The sequence below is a fragment of the Daphnia pulicaria genome, chromosome 6, assembly GCF_021234035.1.
Source record: "Daphnia pulicaria isolate SC F1-1A chromosome 6, SC_F0-13Bv2, whole genome shotgun sequence".
Lineage (NCBI taxonomy): Eukaryota > Metazoa > Arthropoda > Branchiopoda > Diplostraca > Daphniidae > Daphnia > Daphnia pulicaria.
In genome coordinates, this window is record NC_060918.1 from 18,588,551 (window position 1) to 18,611,053 (window position 22,503).

At 37.8% G+C, this 22,503-nt stretch overlaps 1 protein-coding gene and 1 long non-coding RNA gene across 2 annotated transcripts; both read left to right on the forward strand.

Annotated features, from left to right (window-relative positions):
- Positions 1-93: 93 nt before the first annotated feature.
- Positions 94-3,204, forward strand: LOC124342268 (PAS domain-containing serine/threonine-protein kinase-like). The gene is made up of 9 exons (XM_046795231.1): positions 94-295; positions 365-686; positions 749-913; positions 979-1,254; positions 1,320-1,583; positions 1,647-1,883; positions 1,952-2,044; positions 2,110-2,632; positions 2,691-3,204. The coding sequence occupies exons 1-9, from the start codon at positions 255-257 to the stop codon at positions 3,167-3,169; spliced, it is 2,400 nt and encodes a 799-aa protein (XP_046651187.1). The 5' UTR covers positions 94-254; the 3' UTR covers positions 3,170-3,204.
- An 11,810-nt stretch (positions 3,205-15,014) lies between these two features.
- Positions 15,015-17,297, forward strand: LOC124344407. The gene is made up of 2 exons (XR_006919731.1): positions 15,015-15,630; positions 15,663-17,297. It is a non-coding gene; the product is annotated as an uncharacterized LOC124344407 (long non-coding RNA).
- The last annotated feature ends 5,206 nt before the right edge of the window (positions 17,298-22,503 follow it).

Consider the following 22,503-nt stretch of genomic DNA (forward strand, 5'->3'; position numbering starts at 1 on the left):
TAAAATTTAAAAATGAAGAAATTATCAAATTAAAATGGAAATTTTGATTATTTGATTTGTTGCCTTTATTCATGCTTGGCAACCTAGTATGCATTTCGAATGAAAATTGAAATTAAAAAAAACAGACAATAGAAGTTCAGTGTCTCAGTCAGAGTCTCAGTTATTTATGAAAAGTGCATGTGTTATCATCTTCTATAAGTTTTAAAACGAAACTAACTTATTTTTTGTATTTTGACACCCATTTATTTCCAAAAATGGAGAAACGATTCATGGATTCCCCTATAGATCTTCTCCGGTTCGTGTAGCTTGAATTTTAAACTGTTGGTTGCGTTAGACCTCTTAATTGTGTATTTTTCTTTCAAAGGAATGGCAGATTACTTCGAGCAAAGGATCTTGGACTTACTCCTACAGCCAATTCTTCGTTGGAGTTAAATCAAAGTTTTCCCAGGCTCACGAGGAAACTGAAATCAGTTTCCAAAGTACAATTTAGTAAAGCATTGTTGAACACTGAAGATATGAACAGTGTCAGTTTCAGTACTCAAGCTACACAAAGTTCTTTTCATCCTGACAATCAATCTAATATAGAAGATACTCTAAATATTTCACATAAATTTTCATTAGAAGATGCAGTTTTCAATCCTAATCCTCATAAGGGAGTGTTGACTATTGACAGCAAAACATCTCAAGTACTAAAAGATTCCTATTCATTACCCCTTTTTAGTTGTCTTAAACAGAATAATATTTGTAGATTATCATCACAAACACCATTGCTTGCAAAATGTTAGGATATTCATCTGATGAACTAATCACAAAGAAATTTAGAGACCTTGTCATCAAAGAAAAATCACAGCTTGCTCTGACAGATATGATCTTTAATGAAAAAGGAGAGGTTGTCATCTTTAATGGAAAAGTGGTAATTATATTTTAAATTATTTGTCAAGATATGTATAAAGGTTTTAGATAATTTTTCATTTTTAGATTGAGCTGAAGTGCAAGGATGATTCGAAAGTTGCGGTCTCTTGTTGGTTAACTAATACTGAGGATAGTGCTGGAAACAGTTTATACATTGCTGTGATTGAACCGGTGCAACGAATAGTGTCCTACCTTTTGTTAGATGAATTTGGATTGATCATGTCAGCTGATGACACAGCATCTTCCCTTTTCCATTGCACTGAAGAAAGATTTGTTGGGCATAACATAATCAAATGGATCCCCAATATAATCTGGCCTGCTTCTTCTGATGATCTGGATCAAGTTTGTTGCTCTTTATTTTCAAAAATGATATCATTGCATTCCTTTCGTCGTTTAACGTTTTGCAGGAAAAGAAAATTCAAAAAACCACAGGATCTAACGAATCAAAGCAAAGCTTTCCTCTGACACTTCGTTTGGACCATTATGAAGGAGACAGCGTCACCAGCCTGTCCGAAACCACTTCACTACTGCCTTCTTATTCAGCTACAATTTGGGTTTTCACGAATCTGAGTGGAATGTTGCTTGTTACAACAGAAGGTCTTATAATTGACTGCAATTCAATTTTTGCTCAGCTCGCCTTGGGCTACTCTCGAGAACAACTTATTGGGAAGGTAGTATATATAAGTACAGATAAATAAAAATAATAGAGATTTTAAGGCATTCATTTTCTATAGGATCTCGGTGATGTTTTGCTTAATTATTCAAATGCACAAAGTGGGCACTTTGGCAGTGAAGCCCACCACGAAAATGGCTCTTTCATCCCAGTGTCTTACTTTGTCAATGGACCGATTGACGGCACGGATATATATCAAGTTTGGATGGCAATAGCTTCCTCAGTAAGCAACTGCAAGTCGACTTTGGATGCCTCTGAACTGTCGAGCAGGAATTTTACTGCTAACCAATCTGAAAGAGTATAATAAATATTATTAAATATGTTTATGCGCATTTTAATATGGATTTCATATTTTTGTATTTATAGGAAATCTCGAAATCTGAGAATCACCATGAAAGTAAAGAAAGCAGCATTAACAGAGAAGATATGTATGGGGGGGACTACAGTGAAAATTACCAGGTTAACAATTCTCCTTTACTGTATAATTCCATTGACATAAATTAAATTTTTCTTTCTTTTGCTAGTTCATCAAGCAAATTGGAAGTGGAGGGTTTGGCTCAGTCCAACTGGCACATGGAATAATCGATAATAAATTGGTCGTGACAAAGTTTATTAAGAAATCTACAGTTTATAGCGACAGTTGGGTTGTAACGGAAGATGGACATCGTCTGCCGAACGAAATTTATCTCCTTAATCGCATTCAGCACCCTTTCATAGTCAACATGATTGAGTTCTTCGAAAATGATTCCTATTTTCAATTAGTCATGGAAAAGCATGGGTTTGGGATGGACTTGTTTGAGTTCATCGAAAAAACCAACGGTGTTCCGGAACCCCTGGGAGCCAATATCGCGAAGCAGTTAGTAGATGCCGTTGATTATCTACATTCTAAAGGCATTCTCCATCGAGACATCAAGGATGAAAATGTGGTTTTGGACGATCAGTTCCACGCAAAATTGATTGACTTTGGATCCGCTACTTACATATCAGACAAACCTTTCAAAGCATTTTGTGGTACATTTGAGTATTGCAGTCCTGAAGTTTTAAAAGGTAAAATTCTTTTGTTTATTATCGACCAATTTTTTTCTTATCTAAACGTTTTCTTTAGGAAATCCATACCGCGGGCCAGAGCTAGAGGTATGGGCGATGGGTGTCACAATTTACGTCCTTATTTTTGGCCGCAATCCATTCGCTGGCATAGAAGACATTTTAAAAAGTGCGCTTGAGTTCCCTGATTCTGCCTCATCAGATCTGCGGGACCTCTTAAATGGCATGATGAACCGTTGCGTAGAAGATCGATTTAGTGTGTGCGACGCGTTGAAAAGTAAATGGCTGAATCAGACAGTATTTTTAGATAACTACGATTTCTACGATATTTGTGATCTCGAAAGATCGAGAGTAGAATTTCAAAATTCGCGCTACATCATTGACGAGGGCCCCGTAATTTCATTGACAACATCTACTCCTTATAGAAAATCAAATGTACCTGCGAAAAGAAGCCTTGATAATTCTTCCTTTGATATTCGTGACGAAAGTGTACATTTCCAAGCATCTGAATTGGTTTTCAACGATATATCTATAGATTAATAAGTAATACACCGTGCAAAATTTTCATTGTCAAATCTTTGTATTGTGTTTCTCGTTTATTATCTTAAATTCGGTAGGCCTTTTTTCATTCACCTGTTGACTCCTAAAACGAAATAGAATCACAGCTGGTTTATGTGTTTTATCTGTGCGTAGTCGAAGACGAAAAATACGAATCCCCTATTTGGTCGTATGCCAAATAGGCAGATGGCAAATATTCGGACCATAACATAACGCTTCCAAAGTTACTACAAAAGCTACTATCGAATAAGGAAAAATGTTATTCGTTTTGTATAATCGAATACGAACAAGGTGTACAAACGAATACGAGTAACGAATACAAAGGGGGTTTTATTCGAGAATAACGAATAATTTTGAATAACGAATAAAATTTCGAATAAAAAAACAACTAATTTTTCAGAATAAATAAAAAGGTTAGATCTATTGCCACGACATATGTCGTGGCGCGACGGTCGAAACTGTCTATTGCCACGACATCTGTCGTGGCAATAGATTTAACCAAATAAAAATTCCCACTTCATTTTGCGCCATCTAGCTGCCGATTTTAGAAACACTCTGGCCCCGCTGTGTGAATCTAAATAGCAGAGAGAGAAGAAATTTCCCTTGCACTTTCATAAATAATTGGAAGCTAGATGGCGTGGCAAAATGAAGTGGGAATTTTGATTCTGAAGAATTAGTTTGTTTTTATTGGAAATTTTATTCGTTATTCGAAATTTTATTCGTTATTCGAAATTTTATTCGTTATTCGAAACTAGTATCTTGAGCCCCGGTCAAGTCCGGGGAATTTGGGTCTAGCTTTAAGTTGGACTCATTTGCTACCTTTTTTTAAATCAAGGAGTGTTCAACGTAAACACCGCCAGACGTAACCAAATATAATCTTGTTTGGCAACGTCCGTTTCTTCATAGGACACCAATAATTAAAAAATGAATAAAAACTAAAGGGACCCCGAAATGGGAATTTACACGGGGAAAAATTAATGGGATCTAAAATGGTCGATTACGGCGTTGCCGGATTGGAAAATCCCGACTTTCCGCATTGTGAAAAAGGTCTATTCGTATTATTTGACCATGTAGTTTTATTGCGACTTATTAATTTCCTATGATTATTTCCCAGGTTGTCAAGCAAAATGGGTAAACAAAAAATATGGATCATTTACTGCTAAATTCCCATGGGCTGTTGCCCATCTTCCCCGTAAATGTTATCGTAAAAAATCTCCAAAATAAAAAATGTTATCCATAAAATCCAGACAAAGGAAAATATTTTTTCTTGCGTAGTGACAGGCTCTTCTGTTGTTTTAATTTCGATAAATATTCGTTTTCTGCCTACCGATTGGAATTCAATTTTTTTTTTAAATTAATCTTGAAGTCTAATCTTTTTATAAGCAAGATTTGTCCGTTTACCATCTACCTGCCAATTTTTCTCGTAGAAAAATCTGCCCGTGCGAAGTAAACTCGGGTTTTGTTTGCATTAAATATAGCTATTTATTATGTCCTATACATCATGATAGAAAAGCAGCGTTAGTAAGGCGTGTGGAGTGTGGACGATATCGTAAGTCCTCACAACAGTGTTGCACGATTTCTTATAAAAGTAACAAAATTCAATCTTGCAACACGTGGGGTGACAGAAAAGACCGTGACACAAAGGGCTTGTATATTGATACAGATTGAACTTGTTGCATAAAAAGAATGGAAAAGCGAAGGGGTGGACAGAAAAGTGGCGAAAAGCATAAATACTGCAAATGGCAACGCCGAATGAAATGCCTCAGAAATTGGTCTAAATAGAGTTGGCTAACGTCCGAAGTTGCCAGTTCGCTGAAATTGTGAAAAAAAATTAGACGTGAACTAGTAACAATTTTTTTCATGGCTCTTACGGAGTTTCGCCCGTTTCAGTTTTAGTTTTAATTTTTTTCATTGAAATTTTCGTCAGTTCCGTTACCAATTCGATTAAAAAATTCCTTCGTTATCAAATAATCTTTTAATTTTTATTTCACCTCGATAGTCATTGCAGTGAATTTATTGTTAATTTTTAAGTAAAAGGCATTTTGTTTTCAAAAACAATATCCTGCCCCGAGGAAAGAGAACCCCGCGCCACCCCTTTGTCCCCTCTTAGTTTCTTCCATCGTCTTTTCTAGAGTTGGCTGACGTCCGAAGTTGCCAATTCAATGAAATTGTGAAAAAAAACGATTGTACACGAACCAGGAACAGTTCTTGCATGGCGGTTTACGGAGTTTTGCCGGTGTCATTCTTAGTTTAATGTTTCCCATTTCAGTCGTCTTTAGTTTCCATTCATAATTGGATAACTACATTCCTTAGTTATCAGGTAATCTTTTAATTTTTATTTCCCCTCGATAGTCATTGTTGTTTATTTATCCTCAGCGAACTGGCAACTTCAGACGTTAGCCAACTCTAAAGGGGTATCACTTAAAAATAAAATAAAATAAAGGCTTTGTTACAGTTACTAAGAAAGCTGAAGTAAAGGAAATACTTTCTTCGGCCGTTAGTTGTTTGTCATCATGATAGTGTTCTATGTGATCTTTAGTCGGTCGCCGTCCATAAATGGTAAAGCAGAGTCCTTAAGCGTTTAAGAAAATACTTGACTAAACAGGATTCCTAAGCAATTTCGCAAATAAGATATCTTTAGAGAAATAAAAAAAATTAATCGCCGGTTCGGTTATCAGTGATTCCCAGGAGTCCGGAAACAGCAGAAAATTCCAAAGTGGTAGGATACTTAGAAGTTGTTCTAGAAGACGCAACTGTCCGGTTAAAGACATGTAAAACCATAACTATCTTTAAAAAAAAAAATGGAAAAACTACTGAATGCTTTTCAACTCTGTGGTAAAGGAAGTAACTTTTGCATCTAATGCCAAGGAAAAGTAGTGGAAAGGATAATACCATGAGATAAAAATACGGTTCAGTTATACATGAAAGTTAATGTTTCTAAATGAAACACTTTTTACTCGACAGTACTACTGTAGAACCCAGAGTAATTCTCTGACATACTCAATGGTGAACATCGATGAAGCTGTGGATTGGTGTGATTGCACGTATAAAATTGCTTCTTATAGCCAATAACTGCAAACTGGACTTCCTTCTAAGAAGAATCGTCCTCCCACTGGCGCTTCACTGCACCTTTCTGAAGAATGGCTCTGCGTTGACCCCATTGTTCAGGACCCTAGTTGGGGTTCCGACTGAAATTTTTTTTCGCGGTTCGATGGTTCTGCTTTGGGATCGACAGGGGAGATGGGTACAAGACTCAAACTTTTCTCTTTTACTCTCTTCCCACCTTTCATGTGATTACTAAATAAATAAAGGAAGTTAAACAGATAAAAAATATTTCAAATCGAAATATTTTTACTGATGTTTAAAATAGCTTTATTCAGCTTGGCCAAGTTCATAAACAATTAGTTTTACTTGACCCCTGTCGATGGATCCATTATCTGTTAGCCAGACCTGCAAAATGAAAGAACTTGATTGATTTCTTGTTCCTTGAAAAGTTTTAGAAATAGGTAAAGGAATAATCTTTGATGATTTGTAGAAATATTTTTGAATTGAGAGCCAAATCGGTCATTAAATTGTCTCATCAATCTTGTCAACTTGTTCAAATCGTGAATTTGGGATAGGACATTTCCGAGTAAGAAACACATGAAGATCCAGTCGTCCACAACTCTCTTCATTTCAATTTGAAATTGAACGCTGGGGATGTGGAACTTTCTAGCAATAATACATTCCCTCTAAACAAGAATTTTTACTCAAGTGAAGTGGAGTTCTCCGTGCAGAATTGTTTAATCAGGCTGGTGTATAGCCAAGCTGAAAGTATTAAATTGGTGTCGCGACACCATAAAAGACACATATTATTTAATTTCGTGGCTAGGCATTGATCATGTTGTCTGATGGATTTCATTGTCTTATGTTATCCTTCACTGTTCGTGGACATTGGTGGTGGAAAGTATGATAGACACAATTTCAAATTGAGGTTATATCGTCTCGCATCTGACGATACAGCATGCAGTAGTGAACAAAATTTTACAGAAGAGACATGGACGTCGTATAGCCTGGGAGAAATAAATGGAAATGAATAAATAATTCAAATAAAAACACTTAAAAGAATTATATTGGAGTAATGCTGTTTCCATTTAATTTGTCTCCTTTCATGAGTCCAAATGAACCGAAGAAACCAATGTTTATTCATTTTTGCCCTTGGGGCTTAATAGAAGGATTCAATTATATGTAATAACTGCCAAATACCAAATTTCCATAAAGATTGAAGGTCATTTGTCGTCTGCCTTCGAGATTTGGTAGCCCATCACAAATAATAATCTAATGATATTACTCTAAATCCAGCGAGATCTATCAAGGTCAAGCTAGGTTCAGATCAAGAATTAGATGCAGTTCCAGTTTTTTTAATTAACTGACTGTTATCTCCTGACGGAGTGTCGCCCGAATGTACTAGACAAAATAAAAACAGGCTATGAATTTACAAAAACATATTGGACATGGTAACAAAATATGGCGAGGGGAAGGTGTGTAATGAAAACTGGGCCTATTTACACCGCGCCGGGAAGGAGAGCACACGTGAGCTCTCTACGGCTTGTAAATGTCTACCCGGTTTGTCTGAACCTTTAAAACTGCCAGTGGCGGCCTCCGGTACAGCCTCTCTTGCAAAACAGAGAACAGATTTTTCAGTTCCAGCGGGAAAATCTCTGGCTAGCTAGAAATTAGCTTGGACATCATGGAGTATAAGAAACTCAAACTCCCCTGACTAGCAGGAGAACCGAAAGTTATTTCAGGACTAAAGGGACTGCAAGACGACCTCTGAGGCAGCCTAAGTAGAACTAAGGGCACAGAGTGAGCATTGGGAGCAGAAATGCAACACAGAAAAGAGGAAAATAGAGACTTGAGCTCATTTTCAAAAATACCATCAACACCCATCTTAACACAGCATTCGTTTCGTTGAGCGAATGAACTGACGAAAAGCTTTCCATAAGAGGTGGTTAGACGAAATGGAGACAAGAGGCCTAGGTCAAGAATCATCTATCGAGACGGAAGTCGCAATAAGAAGAAGGCGTTGTTGACAATAGCCACAAAAAGTGAAAAATAAAGTTCCCAACTGACTCAATAACATGACCACATGCACAGACTTGAGAGGAATGGCCGGTCTGAATTTTGGGTGATCTGACGACAAAGCTGGTGAAAAGGAATTAAACTGGCCGACTTGATCGCTGGGAAAATTAAATATTCGTTTTGCCATTTGAACAACTCTGCCATTCCAACTCCCACAAACCATGGGCCATCCTCTTAATTGAGAGACGAGCTGAAGATTTAGATGGGAGATACTTTGGGAGGTTATGAAGAATGACATCTGGAAGGTGAAAGACAGCTATGGAAGCTGAAGGCCTACAACCTTAGCGGGCTGGAAAAAAAACAACCGTGGGAGGAGAAAGTATGTCAACGATATGGGACGTTTGATTTCAAAAAGTTTAGAGACATAGCAAGAGAACGTAAAAGAAGAAGGGTTGATGTTAATTGGGGGAAGCGTTGGGCAGAAGGGTTGAGAGTGTTGGCCCGCCGTTTCATCATGTGAGTCAATTAGTAGGTGGCCGTCAGCCAGTCTTCGTTGGCGTTGAACCATCGAAACATCTGGTCGTCGCAGAAATGGTTATGACAAAAAGCAGAGCAATAATCATTTTTGGAGAGAGAACGATTTTCCATTAACGTCTCGAATGAGGTTACTGTTTGGCATAATTACCATTTCCACTTTGAAATTGGTGGCAACTTCCACATTTTTAAAAAGCGTAAATTAAGATAATCTCTCACTACTGCCATTTATAATACAAATACATACAACACATACATTAAAAATCATCGAAATTTGCAAAATTTTCAGCCTTTTTTTACTGTTTTTTGGTAAAAAATTCAAATTTCGTGCGACTATTTTGCGGCGAAATGGTTTTTTTTTCAAGATATAATTTGTGTGTAACCAAAAAAATATTTCAATTCTGTTAGTGCATGAAGCTCAGTAATTGGCTTAAAAAATATGCATAGCTTGATTCCATTTTTATTTGCAGTCATTGAGAAAATGTAATTCTTGCATTAGACTAGCAGAGTGCGACTGGGGAATTCCTCATGAGAAAAGAAAATCCACTAAATTTGTAAAGTTTTCCTAAATTTTCTCATTAACTAGTAAAAATTTTAAGAATCTGAAAGCACCTTTAGAAATGTAAACACGTACAAAATGTTTCGTATTTTTTCAATGCAAAAAAAGAGTGACGGGGACAAACCAATGGTTCAATTTTCACAAAATTTTCAAAATAACATATTGTAACACAGATTATTAAAATAACACAGCTGGTTTTTGGATTTCACAAAAATAATTTCGATCCATTTAGGCTGGAGCGAAAATCGAAAAACCTTGGGTAGTGCTACTGTTGCTACTGTATCAGTTTTACTGTTAATTTTTCTACAATCCAGGCACCTTCCTACTACTTTGCGGACATCCCTCCAGCCTTTTAACACCCTGTAAACCGTACGCAATTCGTACAAGGTTCTTTGAGCAGAAGTATATAACTGTTTTTCATGAATTTTGATGATGATACTGCTCATAAAGTAAAATGATTTGGGTCCTAGCTTCTTGACGGATGACAAATCTACAATCTTTGAAGATATGGAAATTGTTTTTTTTTTTTTTTTTTTTGCCTTTCAATGCACTAATTTCTGCCTGGAACGTTTGCTGTTGCGCCACTTGCACACACCTTTCTAGGGATGACCGCCTGATGTCAAGTTTCCTGGATTGATTTATTGTTGTGCCTACTGCGATCAATGCATTTGTTAAATCACGAAGTGAAATTGACTCGTCAGGATTTAAATGACCGGGTACATGTCACCATTGATTCCAAGTTGACATTATTAGGATTATTTCTCTATGGTTGCTTAGGAACGACTCGTTTAACGCCCCCTCGTTTATAATAATGTTAATAATCCACCCACGAATTTGTTCCAACGTTGAAGGATGATAGGTGGACCCCTGCCGTCCAAATCGAATTTCTACGCAAACCTGCCATCAAAATTTGGGTCGTGACTCATTCTCAAAACGTCTTGTAGTTTAGCCTGGCAATGAGGCGGAATAACCGTCGGTGGAGCCCAATCCACCCGGTAAAAAATTCGTGTTTTTCGTAACGGCCCCCACCGCACTGCCTTATTACGGGCTCGCGCCGAACCGAATCCATTCAAACTTGGAGCTTCAAAAAACTTTTAAAAAACCTGATCGAAGATGGTTGGCGGGAACTCGGGAAAGGGCTGACAAAATTTTCCAGTTTGTCTAGGTTACGGTTTCGTTTTGCAAGGTCGTTGTTTGATTCAAAGTGATGGAACCACGACCACTTAATTTATGAAATATTTATCTGATCTAGTTCTGCAACCAATCATGCTTAAAAGACTTAAGTCAGATATCACTACCTTCTTAAGTAAGTAGTTGTTCAGGTACAATACATATTTACACGTAAACACATTTAGAAATCCATAATTTTATTTAGCCAACGACGTGAAATTTAGGCCAAAAATGACTCATGAACTCGGTTGGAATTGTACACTATTCCGTAAAGCAATAAGTGGTTAAGACTATCTGTTCAAATTTATCAACCAACTATGTGTAGACTCAACTCAACTCAACATATATTTCAAAAGTGCAACAATTTGAAATCAAAGTGTTTAACCCACGGAACAATAGTAGATTGTAAACAAATCTCCACAATATTGTGATTCAATATTGATTATTATCGCATTACCACGTTGATAAACATAAAGAAGATGCATGATCACAGATTAAAAAGATTCAATTTGCAGGATGTGAACTAATATGATGTGATTGTGAACACATATTACGAACCATTAAAGAATAATAATTTCTGTTCAGCTACATTTCGATGTTAGATCAATGGCTAACAAGAACATTAAACAACTTGAATAGTTTTGGCAAAAGGAAACCCTTGTCCGCCTAAAAATTGTTTTAACCGTTGTTGAAGAAAATGGATTTAGTCAACGGTTAGCTCATAAGACAAGATAAATTTATAATTGGCGTTAAACATAAAATTATGGTATAAATTACAAAAACGTTTTGTTGCCTCATCAATGACAACACTTTCCAATACAGCATAAATTAAAACTTATCCACTGAAATGTCCGACGCCTTCGTCGATTAAATGGTTACTTGGAAATCTTTAATAATCGCATTGGAAATACTCCAATAATACCAGAATTTTCAAATGAACCCAATGTTTTTCTTTAGTTTGTTTGCAATTGCGGGTATCGACAATTGAAGTATTTTCATGTATTTTTTTTCTGTTTCACCTTCATGAGCCATGTCAACGTAGAGGTTTGGTAAGGAACGCCCCTTTGTCATTCCATGATGTTATGTAATCAAGAAGGAACGAGCAATAATAAATTTTTAAAATAAAGTAGATTTGTTCAAATGCCTTGGTGCTGTAGTACTTAAGAGCGTCGGTGTAGTAGCTTGGAGCAGCGTAGCACTCTGGGGTGCTTCGGTAAAGTTAGTTGGCTCAGTAAGATAAAACATAATAAGATGGGGCAGCAGCAGTGGGGTAGTAAGTCGGGGCAACGTAAGGAAATACGTTGTGAGAGCATAGTCCTACGAATAAATAAGAAACAAATGAAAATCAGAGTCCTTGGCAGAAAGACATTGAATTGTTCAATGAGAAACATTACACAAATGTTATATCGACCAATAAAACACCATCGACCAACTTCAAGAACTTGACAGAAAAGCATTTCAAATCCACGACGATTTCTTCAAATAACTTCGAAGCGGATTCTGAAAAATTGTGGGAGCCATCCTGGCAACATTTGAAAGCCAGGACCGGTTGTTGCGCAAATTCTTTGGGTAATCCACGCAAATTGCAGGTATTTACGGCGCAACTGTTGCCGTAGTCAACATAGCTGATTTTGACCCAGTCTTCTTTGACGGCTTTGACTTTCGCGTGATACCATCGTTTATCGTTCTCGTAGATTGCCAAACATAGTTTGCCAACGGAGGGAATAAAGTTCTTTTGGTTGAGAAACTGAGGATCGAGAGCCAGTTTGTCTAAGCGTTCCATGAATTTTTTCACATAATTTGGAGCTAATTGAATCCGGAATTCGGCTGGTGATTTGAACCACGATAAGGTAGCAGTGGTAGAAATGATTTGCTGTGGAGAAAAATCACACATCCTGGGCAGCCAACTCCACATCTGCTTCCTTCGATACACGTTCAACGACATTTTTTTTGATCAAATACTGAGACGAATCGCCAATTTTGGGATTTGCCAAATCTACTATAAAGACTCCATCGTTATCACCTAAATTACAAGAGTGTTTACAAGAGGTTTTTTTATAATAAAATAATGAAACCAACCTGAACTTGCATGATGAAACCAAGCAGAAAGCTCCTCATTGGTTGAAAAGCATGCGTCGATGTGTTTCTGGAAATTTTGGCAGATTGCGCTGGACACCTTTACCCTTTTAAGTGTACAGAGCCACGACTATGAAAAAATTAATACATTAGACACAATTACTTTAAATCACAAATGAAATTGAAGTACCGTTCGTGGCAATTCCATGAAGCATGGGGTTATTCGCTTTAAATCAGATAGACGAGTCTTCTGTTGATTTCCGTAATTAACAAATAGGATGTCGGAAATTCCATCAACAATCCTGATGATTTGCGAACGGTAGTAACGACCGTCTTCGGTGAAGCGAGCCATGCAAGGTAATCCTAAACTGAGCCGATCCGATCAATGGGGGAAAGCGATGAATAGAACTTATCAAGCTGCTCCAATTGGTTCTAAGACGAGCAGAAACACAATAACACAAAATAAATTTTACTTTTTACAGAACAGGTCTTTGTTTGCAATTTTCATTAACCTGAAACGCATCGTCAATAGGACTCAGATGGAATTGAAAGGTGTCTGTTATCATACTAACGACGGGGAACCAACTAACGACGACACTGATTGGTTTATCAGGAACACTGCGACTTGTATACCCGGAACTGGGTGGTGGGATGTTGGTGAAATTTGGCGCTCCGAATTCCTCCTTAATGGCAATGTTTGCTTCCTTTGTTTCTTCCACCAATCGCACAGGATATTTGCCTCGGGAATCTCGAATAGTGAAAATCGCGGATAATAATTTTGCCATAGTACGTCCTTCAAACTTCTTCTTTTCTTCTTCTGTCCAATCGCGAGAAGCGTCTACTCCGTCTAGCGTGCACTGATACGCAAGTGGAGGTTGCTTTCTGAAATTTTGTTCAATGCTTTTGATTTGTTTGACTGGGACAAGTTGCGTGTTTCCATAATCGACGAAAAGAACAGTGGCTCCCAGAGGATCACAGTATTTTAGAATTTGTCCGTGATACCAAACGTTATCTTCATCGTATTGAACCACGCATGCCGAGCTGACCTGCGGATCTACAATTGTAGGTATGGACTCATCTGTTTTAATGAAAAGCACAAAATTATGTTTTGAATAAGAGAAAATAATATAATAATAACCATCTAGTAATGTGTAAACTGTTACCTGAATAAACTGTGTTGAGATTGGTTCCTAATTGAGCAAGAACGGTGCAAGATTCAAACAGCTGAAGGTAGAAACTCGACGGGTCGTTTACATGAACAACTTCAACTTGTTGATTTCTCGGAACGTCACTTTGTTCTGGATAACCCAACTGCTGTTGTTGAGTTGTTAACGGCCATGAGCGCCCTGGTGCATCGTAAACTTCCAGGAGTTCTTGAGTTGCTGACTTACTTGATTTGAAATAGACAACGGTAGCAGTGTTAGAAAACATTTGCTCTGGAGAAAAGGCCATATCCTGTGCAGCCGACTCTACATCTTTTTCCGGTGATGCTCTTTCGATGACATTCTTTCGATGACATTGGCCGTTGCTGGTAATCTTGATCTGACGACGCCTGACCAAAGCTTCGAGGGGGAATTGAGCTTCTACGCCTAACTTTTGTTGAATCAGGGAACTAGCCAGAAGCTGATTGTTTGAATCCAACAACCTTATACCTTGATGTTTACCATACGGTTCAAGTATGATAGCTTTCCAGATTTCATTTTCGACATTGACCTTTAGAAACATAAGTGCCGCAGCAGTCCAATGTCGAGAATTAGTTACAATGTCAAATGGGGCAATGATATCAGCAAGATATGAATTCGAAATGAAAAAAAAAAATTGAAATTTTTTTCCATAAAGTCCATACCCCTAGGGATTCATTTCTAGTCTGATATATTTGGTGATATATAAGGAACAAAAGCCCAGTCAGTAGCGTAGTGAGCTAGTAATTTCTCAACATGTGGTCCTATGGTTCAAATCTTTCTGATAACTTTAGGAAAAACAAGTTAAAATTTTGTTACCTAATAACTAACCGGTGGGTGGCGATGTTTGGTGGTGGGCGAGTGGTGGGAATGAATATTAGATGAGGGGAGGTGGGTTGATGAGGTAGAAAGGAAGAGTTAACAAGCAAACAACTGCTTAGGACATGGGCTCCATCTAGCCAAGTCTGTACAGCATGTCGACTAGCCGCAGGACTTTTGGCTATGGCGGATACGAAGCAAGTCAAAAGTGGTCTATAGGCGAGAAACTAGAGCAGACGATGCCTTTTAACTACTTTCGTTGCGATGCCAGACAGCGGAGGAACACCCTTCACCTTGGTCGGAAATATTCATTTCGCGCTCAATTTCTTCATATGTTGCAATGCTGTCCCTCCTTCATTTGCTCTCAACCCCTTTTTTAACTTTCCCCTCTTTGTTCTAGAACTAGAACTGACCTTGGCTCCGCCGATGTGGGTCGCAAGTTCTCTCTTTCCACGGTTTGAAATTGAAAAATATCTTCCGGTCGGTCTGGGCTGTCTTCATCAGGTCCGGGCTGCAGCGGCGGCTGTTCTGAGCCGTTATCTCGATTCCATCTGATCATTCATCATTTTCGTCATCTTATTCTTCATTGTCCACATCAGTCATCAAAGGAAAAAGTGTTTCGAGAATTGGAATGACGAGTTCATTGTCAATTATTGACTGAAAATTAAAATTCAGTTATTACTGAGTAGCAATAAGTAGCAATAAGGTGCAATAAGTCTACCTGCTTCCCGAGTCGTTACGTTGAAAAATTTTGATCGACAAAAAGGAGGACAAAAAATTGTCTGAAACTTTTGCAAAACAGCATTAGACAAGTGTGTTGACTTTAAACTCTTTAGAAAGACAATAACATGAAACTAACTGAATTATTTATACAAAAAAGAACATGGAACTCACTTTGAACTCTTGGGAAAACGCAGCAAGAAAGTGATGGTCACCGTAGGTTCCGTTTTTTTCAAGTTCTTTAACTGTTTTCAAGTGAAAAAAATATTAAGATTTTGCAAATTTTGATTTAAAAAAACACCAAATACCGTATTGGGTAAAGGGTTTATTTAAAGTGTGAAACGGTTCATAAAAGTTGGAGTTCAACTCCAATTGTTCCACGACGGATTGTCTTATGAAAAAATGGTAGTACCTAACACCGTAAAGCTGGAGTGCCAGAGCGTAGAACAAACAATTTCTAAAAGGAAAAACAACTTGTTAGTATATTAGAAAAAACCAATCGTTATTTTTAATGGAGATTTACCCATCAGCCGGAACTTGTATCAACTCCAAATTAATGGCTTGCAAAGACGTCGACAACTGCTATTCGAATTGTAGAAACTTTATGCGGTGATCTTCGGGACTGGACGAGGGGGAAAACTACCCGGAGACGGAAAAATGGTCGTTGTCCAATCCACAGACCACAGCCGGATCGTCGGGAACGTAGACGATAGGAGAGGTGGATTCACTGGACCCTAGTAGAGTGGTGTCGTCCGGCTCTTCCACAGAGATTACGCCAAGAATGGATTTTCCACAGCTTCGGCGACGACTTTGACTTCGACTACTACTGACTCATCAAATTCCGAAACAAATTCAGTTGCACTCTCCGAGAGTTGGAGTTGACTCTCGTGTCCTCGAACTGTGTTATCGCATAGGGGCGGAGAACTAGTTTTGCAATTTTCAACTCGATTTGTGGAAGCGGCCTTCGGTAACTTTCAGTAACCCGCCCAGCAATCGGGGAGGGTATAGAAGAATTTTTCGGCTCTTTGTTGCTCTCGAATCGAGCAAACATTTCCCTCTGTGGTTTCTGAAGATTACGGGTTTCACGAATGTTGGTATATTCGAGGTATTATGAGTCTATAGCTCTGGTATTTCCAAAAATCAAAATTTTTAGAAAATTAAAAAAATAAATTAGGGAAGAGCAGCCGGAATTATTCCAGCTGCGAATAGTTGTTTTGCAAATTCAAAAAAGGCTAGATTAAGTGCCTCTTGTTTTTTTGACGACTTCTGCTCTGCGTAAACTATATCTAAAAAAACTGAAAAAATTCGAAAAAAAAGGTTTTACATTTTTAAAATGATTTTACTTTTGCCATTGCGGACATATCGCAGGTAGCATATGTATCGCCCCGGTGCTCCAGTTGCAGTTTTTAAAAAAATTCCGACGCCAAGGGCGTGTTCGACTTTAGTACGGGCGTTATGGACAGTAAAGTTGCCCCATGACGCAGCATCTAGGCTGTCGATGTAGGCCTGGAAATTGTCACCTCTTTGACCATCTAGGGTCATTACACCCATAGCAATCAGGTGGTTGAGAAAGATGGTCGCATATTCTCTTTTATTTAGTAATTTAAAAAAAACGATGTCTTGAAGACTGGAACCCCTAAGAAAGATATTTCCTAGAGTAGCCTTTGGGATGACGTGGTGGAATAGTGTCTATAGCAGGGTGGGTACCAATTGCCTCAAATAGATTCACCTGATTGGATCCGCAATACTCCAAAAATCGCTCCCCGTCTTCTTTCTTCTCGAACTCCACGAAGATAGTTGCGGTTCCCCTTCTCTTTCGACGATTCGGCCTCGCGATGATGAAGTCCCTAAGATTTCTAAAATAAAAAAAAAAATAATAAATAACGCTTGGTTTAACCCCATCTGGAATTTTCTCCAGGAGGTATTTCTTTTGTCTCTCCTCCAACGTCAAGCGAACATTCTTCGTGGTGGAGGTCAGTGGAAGTCAGAGCGGTCTCTTGATTCAATTTTCATCACACAATTTTCACACAATTTTCAGAAACACTTTGTTTTCGACAGGTTTATAGTTTCACTATATGAGAATGACCAGAGTAGATAAGGTAACAAACAGAAAAAAGACTATTTTAAAGGTTCTACATTAAAAAATCTTACTGATCAAGGATTAGCGTCGCAAAGTAAATTCAAAACAAACGTCACAAATAGTTTTTTTTTATTTATTATTGTTGAGGCTACTCAGACTTGAGTGTTGCCTTCGCTCATTTACTATACATGCATCTTATTGAGACTGAGATTAGGAAAAGAAAAGCATCACAGAGGGAGATAATAGTTGAGAAATACACTAAAATCATTTTTCATTTTGTTTACATTTTGGTAAAATATTATGCAATAGTAGAAGAGCCTGCGGGGAAATATGTATAGGAGCGATTGGGGGAAAATAGTAATTCGTATAGTTTAGGTCCAAAAAAATTGATAAGATGAAAAGGTGACATGACCGAGGGAAAAATAAAGAAATAAACTCGACGTAGTTGATAGAAAGGAGATAATACATCAGATATCATCAGAAAAATCTGTCGATGGGACGAGGGAGCTATTTGGCAGGATCCTGGAATTTTAGTGTTTTCGTGTTGAATATATATCTCTTCGTTGCGTTCCAAAAACCATTTTGCCTTGGGATATCTTCTAATTTGGGGGAAAACACTATTGTTTTGTTTGCAGAAATTTTCTAACTCAATTCTGTTGACAGCAAAACGCGGGCATTTGAAGAGAAAGTGGATGACTGTTTCTTCTTCCTCTCCCCTTTTAAAAGTGGGGAGGAAGATTTTCCGATTTTATGGAGATGCTGCTTCAGTTGACAATGACCCGTTAGAACTTGTGTGACTTCGTGCTGAATGAATTTATTTTTCAGGCATGCTGCATCTTTGTGGCGTGGAAAAAATTGCCGCGTGAGAGAGCCAGTAGTGCATATGCTCCAATCTTTCTGCCATACTTCCAGCAAGTTGGATCTAACATTTGCTTTAAGTAGTGTAGGTGACCAGGCGATTTCGGTTGGTGTGTTATTGAAGCTGCTTCTTTGGCTAATTGTTTGGCTGTTGTGGATCCTTCTGATGAAACCTGTGACACTAGATTCAGGATTACGTCGCCGTAAAGCTCGTGAAGTAAGTCGTGGCAGAGTTTGGCTGTATTGCTGATTTTACTGTTTCTAGTGCAGATTTTGAGTGCTGTGATGGAGGCAGTGAAAAGATAAATTTTTTTGTGACGTGCTCTATTTGATTGGGAGTATTTTAGGGCTAGATGAAGGCCATGCAGTTCGGCTTGAATAGTCGTGGTGTTGCATGATAGCATGCATGCATGATAGAGACTCTTTTTGTGTATATACACCTTCCTTTTGCGAGCAGCATACAATTGCTACCCCAGTGCCTGCTTCTGTTATTGAGACGCCTATATGAATATAGAGCGTGTTACGGTCGCTGGGTAATAAGGGTAGAGGACTGGGAGCGTTGACGAAGTCTAGTTTCGATGTTGACCATGGTGGATGATTTGGTAAGAAGTATTTTCTTGGGTAGTCTAGTGGACTTTTTTTTTGTTTCCGGGAGAACTTTCCCGATAGCTTTAAGAGAAGACGGAGTAAAAGCGAGATTTGTAAAAGATAGTTTTCTTGTGTACGAAAGTTCCAAGGCTGTGAGGTTGATAGGTAAAAGATTTGCTAATATTAACATAGAGGAAGTTAGGACCGATTTGAAGGAACGTGTTATGAGTTTTAGCATTGTTCTTTGTACTGCCATGAGATTTTTTGTGACATATTTTTTCAGAGTAGATTGGCACCAGACGGAAACGCCATAGAGTATTTTTGGGATAATTATAGCTTTTTATAGGGTAAGAAGTTTGACTGTGTCTATGCCCCAGGTAAGTCGCAAACATTTTCCAAGTGCATGGATCAGTCTTTGAGTTGCCTGGCAGCTGGCACTTAGATGTTATATGGGACTTCCAGTTTAGTTTTGAGTCTAATTCAAAACCCACAAACCGATTAGTGTTTACTGGTTTGATTTGCTTATCTTTAATTTTGATTGTGCTGTTGTCTTGTTGACAACGTTGACTCCTGTTCTCTCCTATGCCAAAGAAGTCTGGTAAAGTATGACTTACAATAACCAAATAAGGAAAACAATTTTATCATTTTAAAAATACGCTTCTAATAATAGATAAATTATCATTCAAAAATGATCTAGAAGTTAACATTCGCCAATTTAAAAAATTATATTGAGCGTCCATGAGAAATACACTGAGGCAAAAGCGACACAACGGCATTAGAGAGAGGGCAGGTTTTCGAGGAAAAAAACGATTCCATTCAAGTTTACGTTACCGGCACTGTCCAAGCCTCGTAATCTTGTGGGATTCCCAAAGAACAGGTGGAGGGAAAAATCTTAGGTCGCTCACGTCAGCAGCTTCTCCTTAACGCTTTATCTACCGTCGAGACAATTTTTTTTGACGGCTAATCAGTAGGGTATGGCGGGCACAAGTTCGCAGATACGAGAGGAAAAAATCCGCAATTGAGTTCACTGCCTGAACTGTTTTCTCTAAATACCACCTACATAATTGATTTCCAAAGTCACTAAATATCAATTAGTTTCTACTTTATCGATGGTTTGAGTTTCAGTCCCTTCGTGCGCGTCATTATTGATTTATAACGATTTTTTGGTTTACAAGTCCCGGCAGTTGAATACTGATGAGAAAGTCTTCTACGCTTTCCGATCAATTTCTACTGGAAAAAAATTTGTCCTGGTGCAATTTGACCAAATGGGTGTTCTATTGATCAAACCCAATAAAACTGATGAAAAAAGTTTCTTCTCATCTTTCGCTTCGTTCCTTACCCCCAAAATTCGGCCTATAAACCAAACCCAGTTCCCCGCAATATGGATAGGTGGCTATTTTAAAAAAACGGCGTTCAGATTTTTTAAAGTAGGTTTTACACCATCCTACAGTGAACAACAAATAATAAAACCAGGCCGTCTCAAACAATATTCCCCCTTATTTGCCAACCACCTTGCTTATCCTCTTCCGTGACATCCAACAAAATGCAAATACCACTATTTTTTAAATACAAAAAGTAGTAGAAGTTCATTCTTGGGCCAATCTGTCAAATCTGGTATTTTTGTCAACGTAAGCAAATCAACAATTTTTTGCATCCCATTTTTGTCACATTTTATGAGTCCACAGAAAAAATTGGTTATTATTTATACACATGTACAAATTGTCCAAATAAAATTAAGAAAAATGGTCAAGTTTAAACTATTTGTGTGAGTGACATCTCGAAAAAACTTGTACTTGTGTTTGTCATCCAACAACAATGGATTGCTATCATCGTTTAAAGCTGCTTGAATTTGTGGCGAACGCAAAAAAAAAGTTGGACGAAGTTTAAGATTTAGACGGAATTGAAAATTGTCCTAGTAAAAGGCAAGCTACAATCCAAGAATCACTTACGCTAAAATTAAGGAAGTCACCAAAGGCCGGAGCCGTATTCTTACTATAGTTACCTAATTTCCAAGTTTGCTTACTAGATAAGTCATGCGACTTTTACAAGTAAGCTTAAACTTGAACTTGACTTAGTAATGAAAGTCAAATTACGAATGGATTTTTTCTCAAATTTCAAGTATACTTTGCAAAGTAAACCTTCAGAAAAGTACGCTAGTTTTCCTGGTGGAAGGGACTACCAGCGACCAATAGGAGATGGTGTATCAACAATTATCTCAAATAAACATCGTCTGCATCAAAACAACATTTACATTTGTGATTGAAAGATTCTAAGTGCAATAAGTAATGAAATACAAAAAACGAGTGGAGTAAAAAGCAAACGGAGATTCTTATTGATGAAATGATTGTGTCAAAAATTAATTAGTGTTTTCTCAAAGTGCTGTCCCAACCAAATTTGAACCATTATCTGTAAACAGAGTTTAGTGATCAGCAAATTCAAAACCACAGTTACCAAAAACGGCAACAAAAGGCTTGACATTTAGGATGACATTTTAGAAGAAACTAAATCTTTCTTTCCCCAATGAAAAGCCAAAAAATGAGGCAGAAATGAAAAAAGTGGAATAACTTGAAAACTGCTGCCAAATTAGACATTGCTCAACACAAGAAGTCGTTGACTGAGACTGGTTATAATTTCTGTTGTCAATTTCATTTTATTTTAGGTTGAGGTGTTTAATATGTCATGAAGCCGATACATGCTAAGATTTACGAGCATTTTTTTGGAAAAGAAAACCAATGGTTTGCCTGGTTTGCCGGAAATATTATTGATGTCATTATATCTATAAACAAGGTAGCCTTAACGTAACTAATTCCATATCTTAACTCTCAGGAGGCGTTGAAAGTGAAACTGGAAATATTTTGCCCCCCCCCCGTAATATAGAAATCAAAGACGATTCAACTGAATTTCAAGTTGCAGTTGACTTTGACGTGGATGGTGATATTCCTGAAACAAGTTTACAATTCATAACTCTAACGTAATATAATTGTATTCTCTTTCGTTATATTTTAAATTATTATTAAATTGTGCTTTTTTTCGCTGATGAAGGGGTTGTGCCAATCTCCACACAGGAAGGAAATGCAAGTTTGGAAGACGAAGGCAATCAACGAACACTACGAACTCAGGGTGGCAATCAAACGTCAAGTGAACTTGTAATTTACAGAGCTCCTCATGTATCTTTAAATGCCGCCGATGAAGACAGCTTTTTCATCAGATTCTAGTGCTGCAGGTAGTTCTCTTACACCAACACAACACTCTCCCTATTCTCGTACACCAACCCATGGCCTTTCAAGTAACCGTGAACCGACATCCGGTCCTTCCGAAAACCATACATCATTCCGCAACAATAATCAACCTATCAACACACCAACATCCAGTTCTAAAAATCACCTGAATACATTAAGTATTGAAACATATAAGCAGTAATAGTGTCTCACTTTAGAAATCCGACCCGTCTCAACCTAATATTTTCTTGAGCTACAGTCTCGTAGAACTGGTAGGTTCAGGTAAGTGAGTTAACAGGTTGCTATAACAGGTTGGCTACAATTTTCGTAGAGGTACCTCCTCATGTGGTTCGTTTATGGGTTGGTCATCGTCTGGTATGTCGACGTTATTGAATTCTGGGATATTAAGGCTACGAGCAATGCTTTGTAAAACAAAACTATCAATGATAATT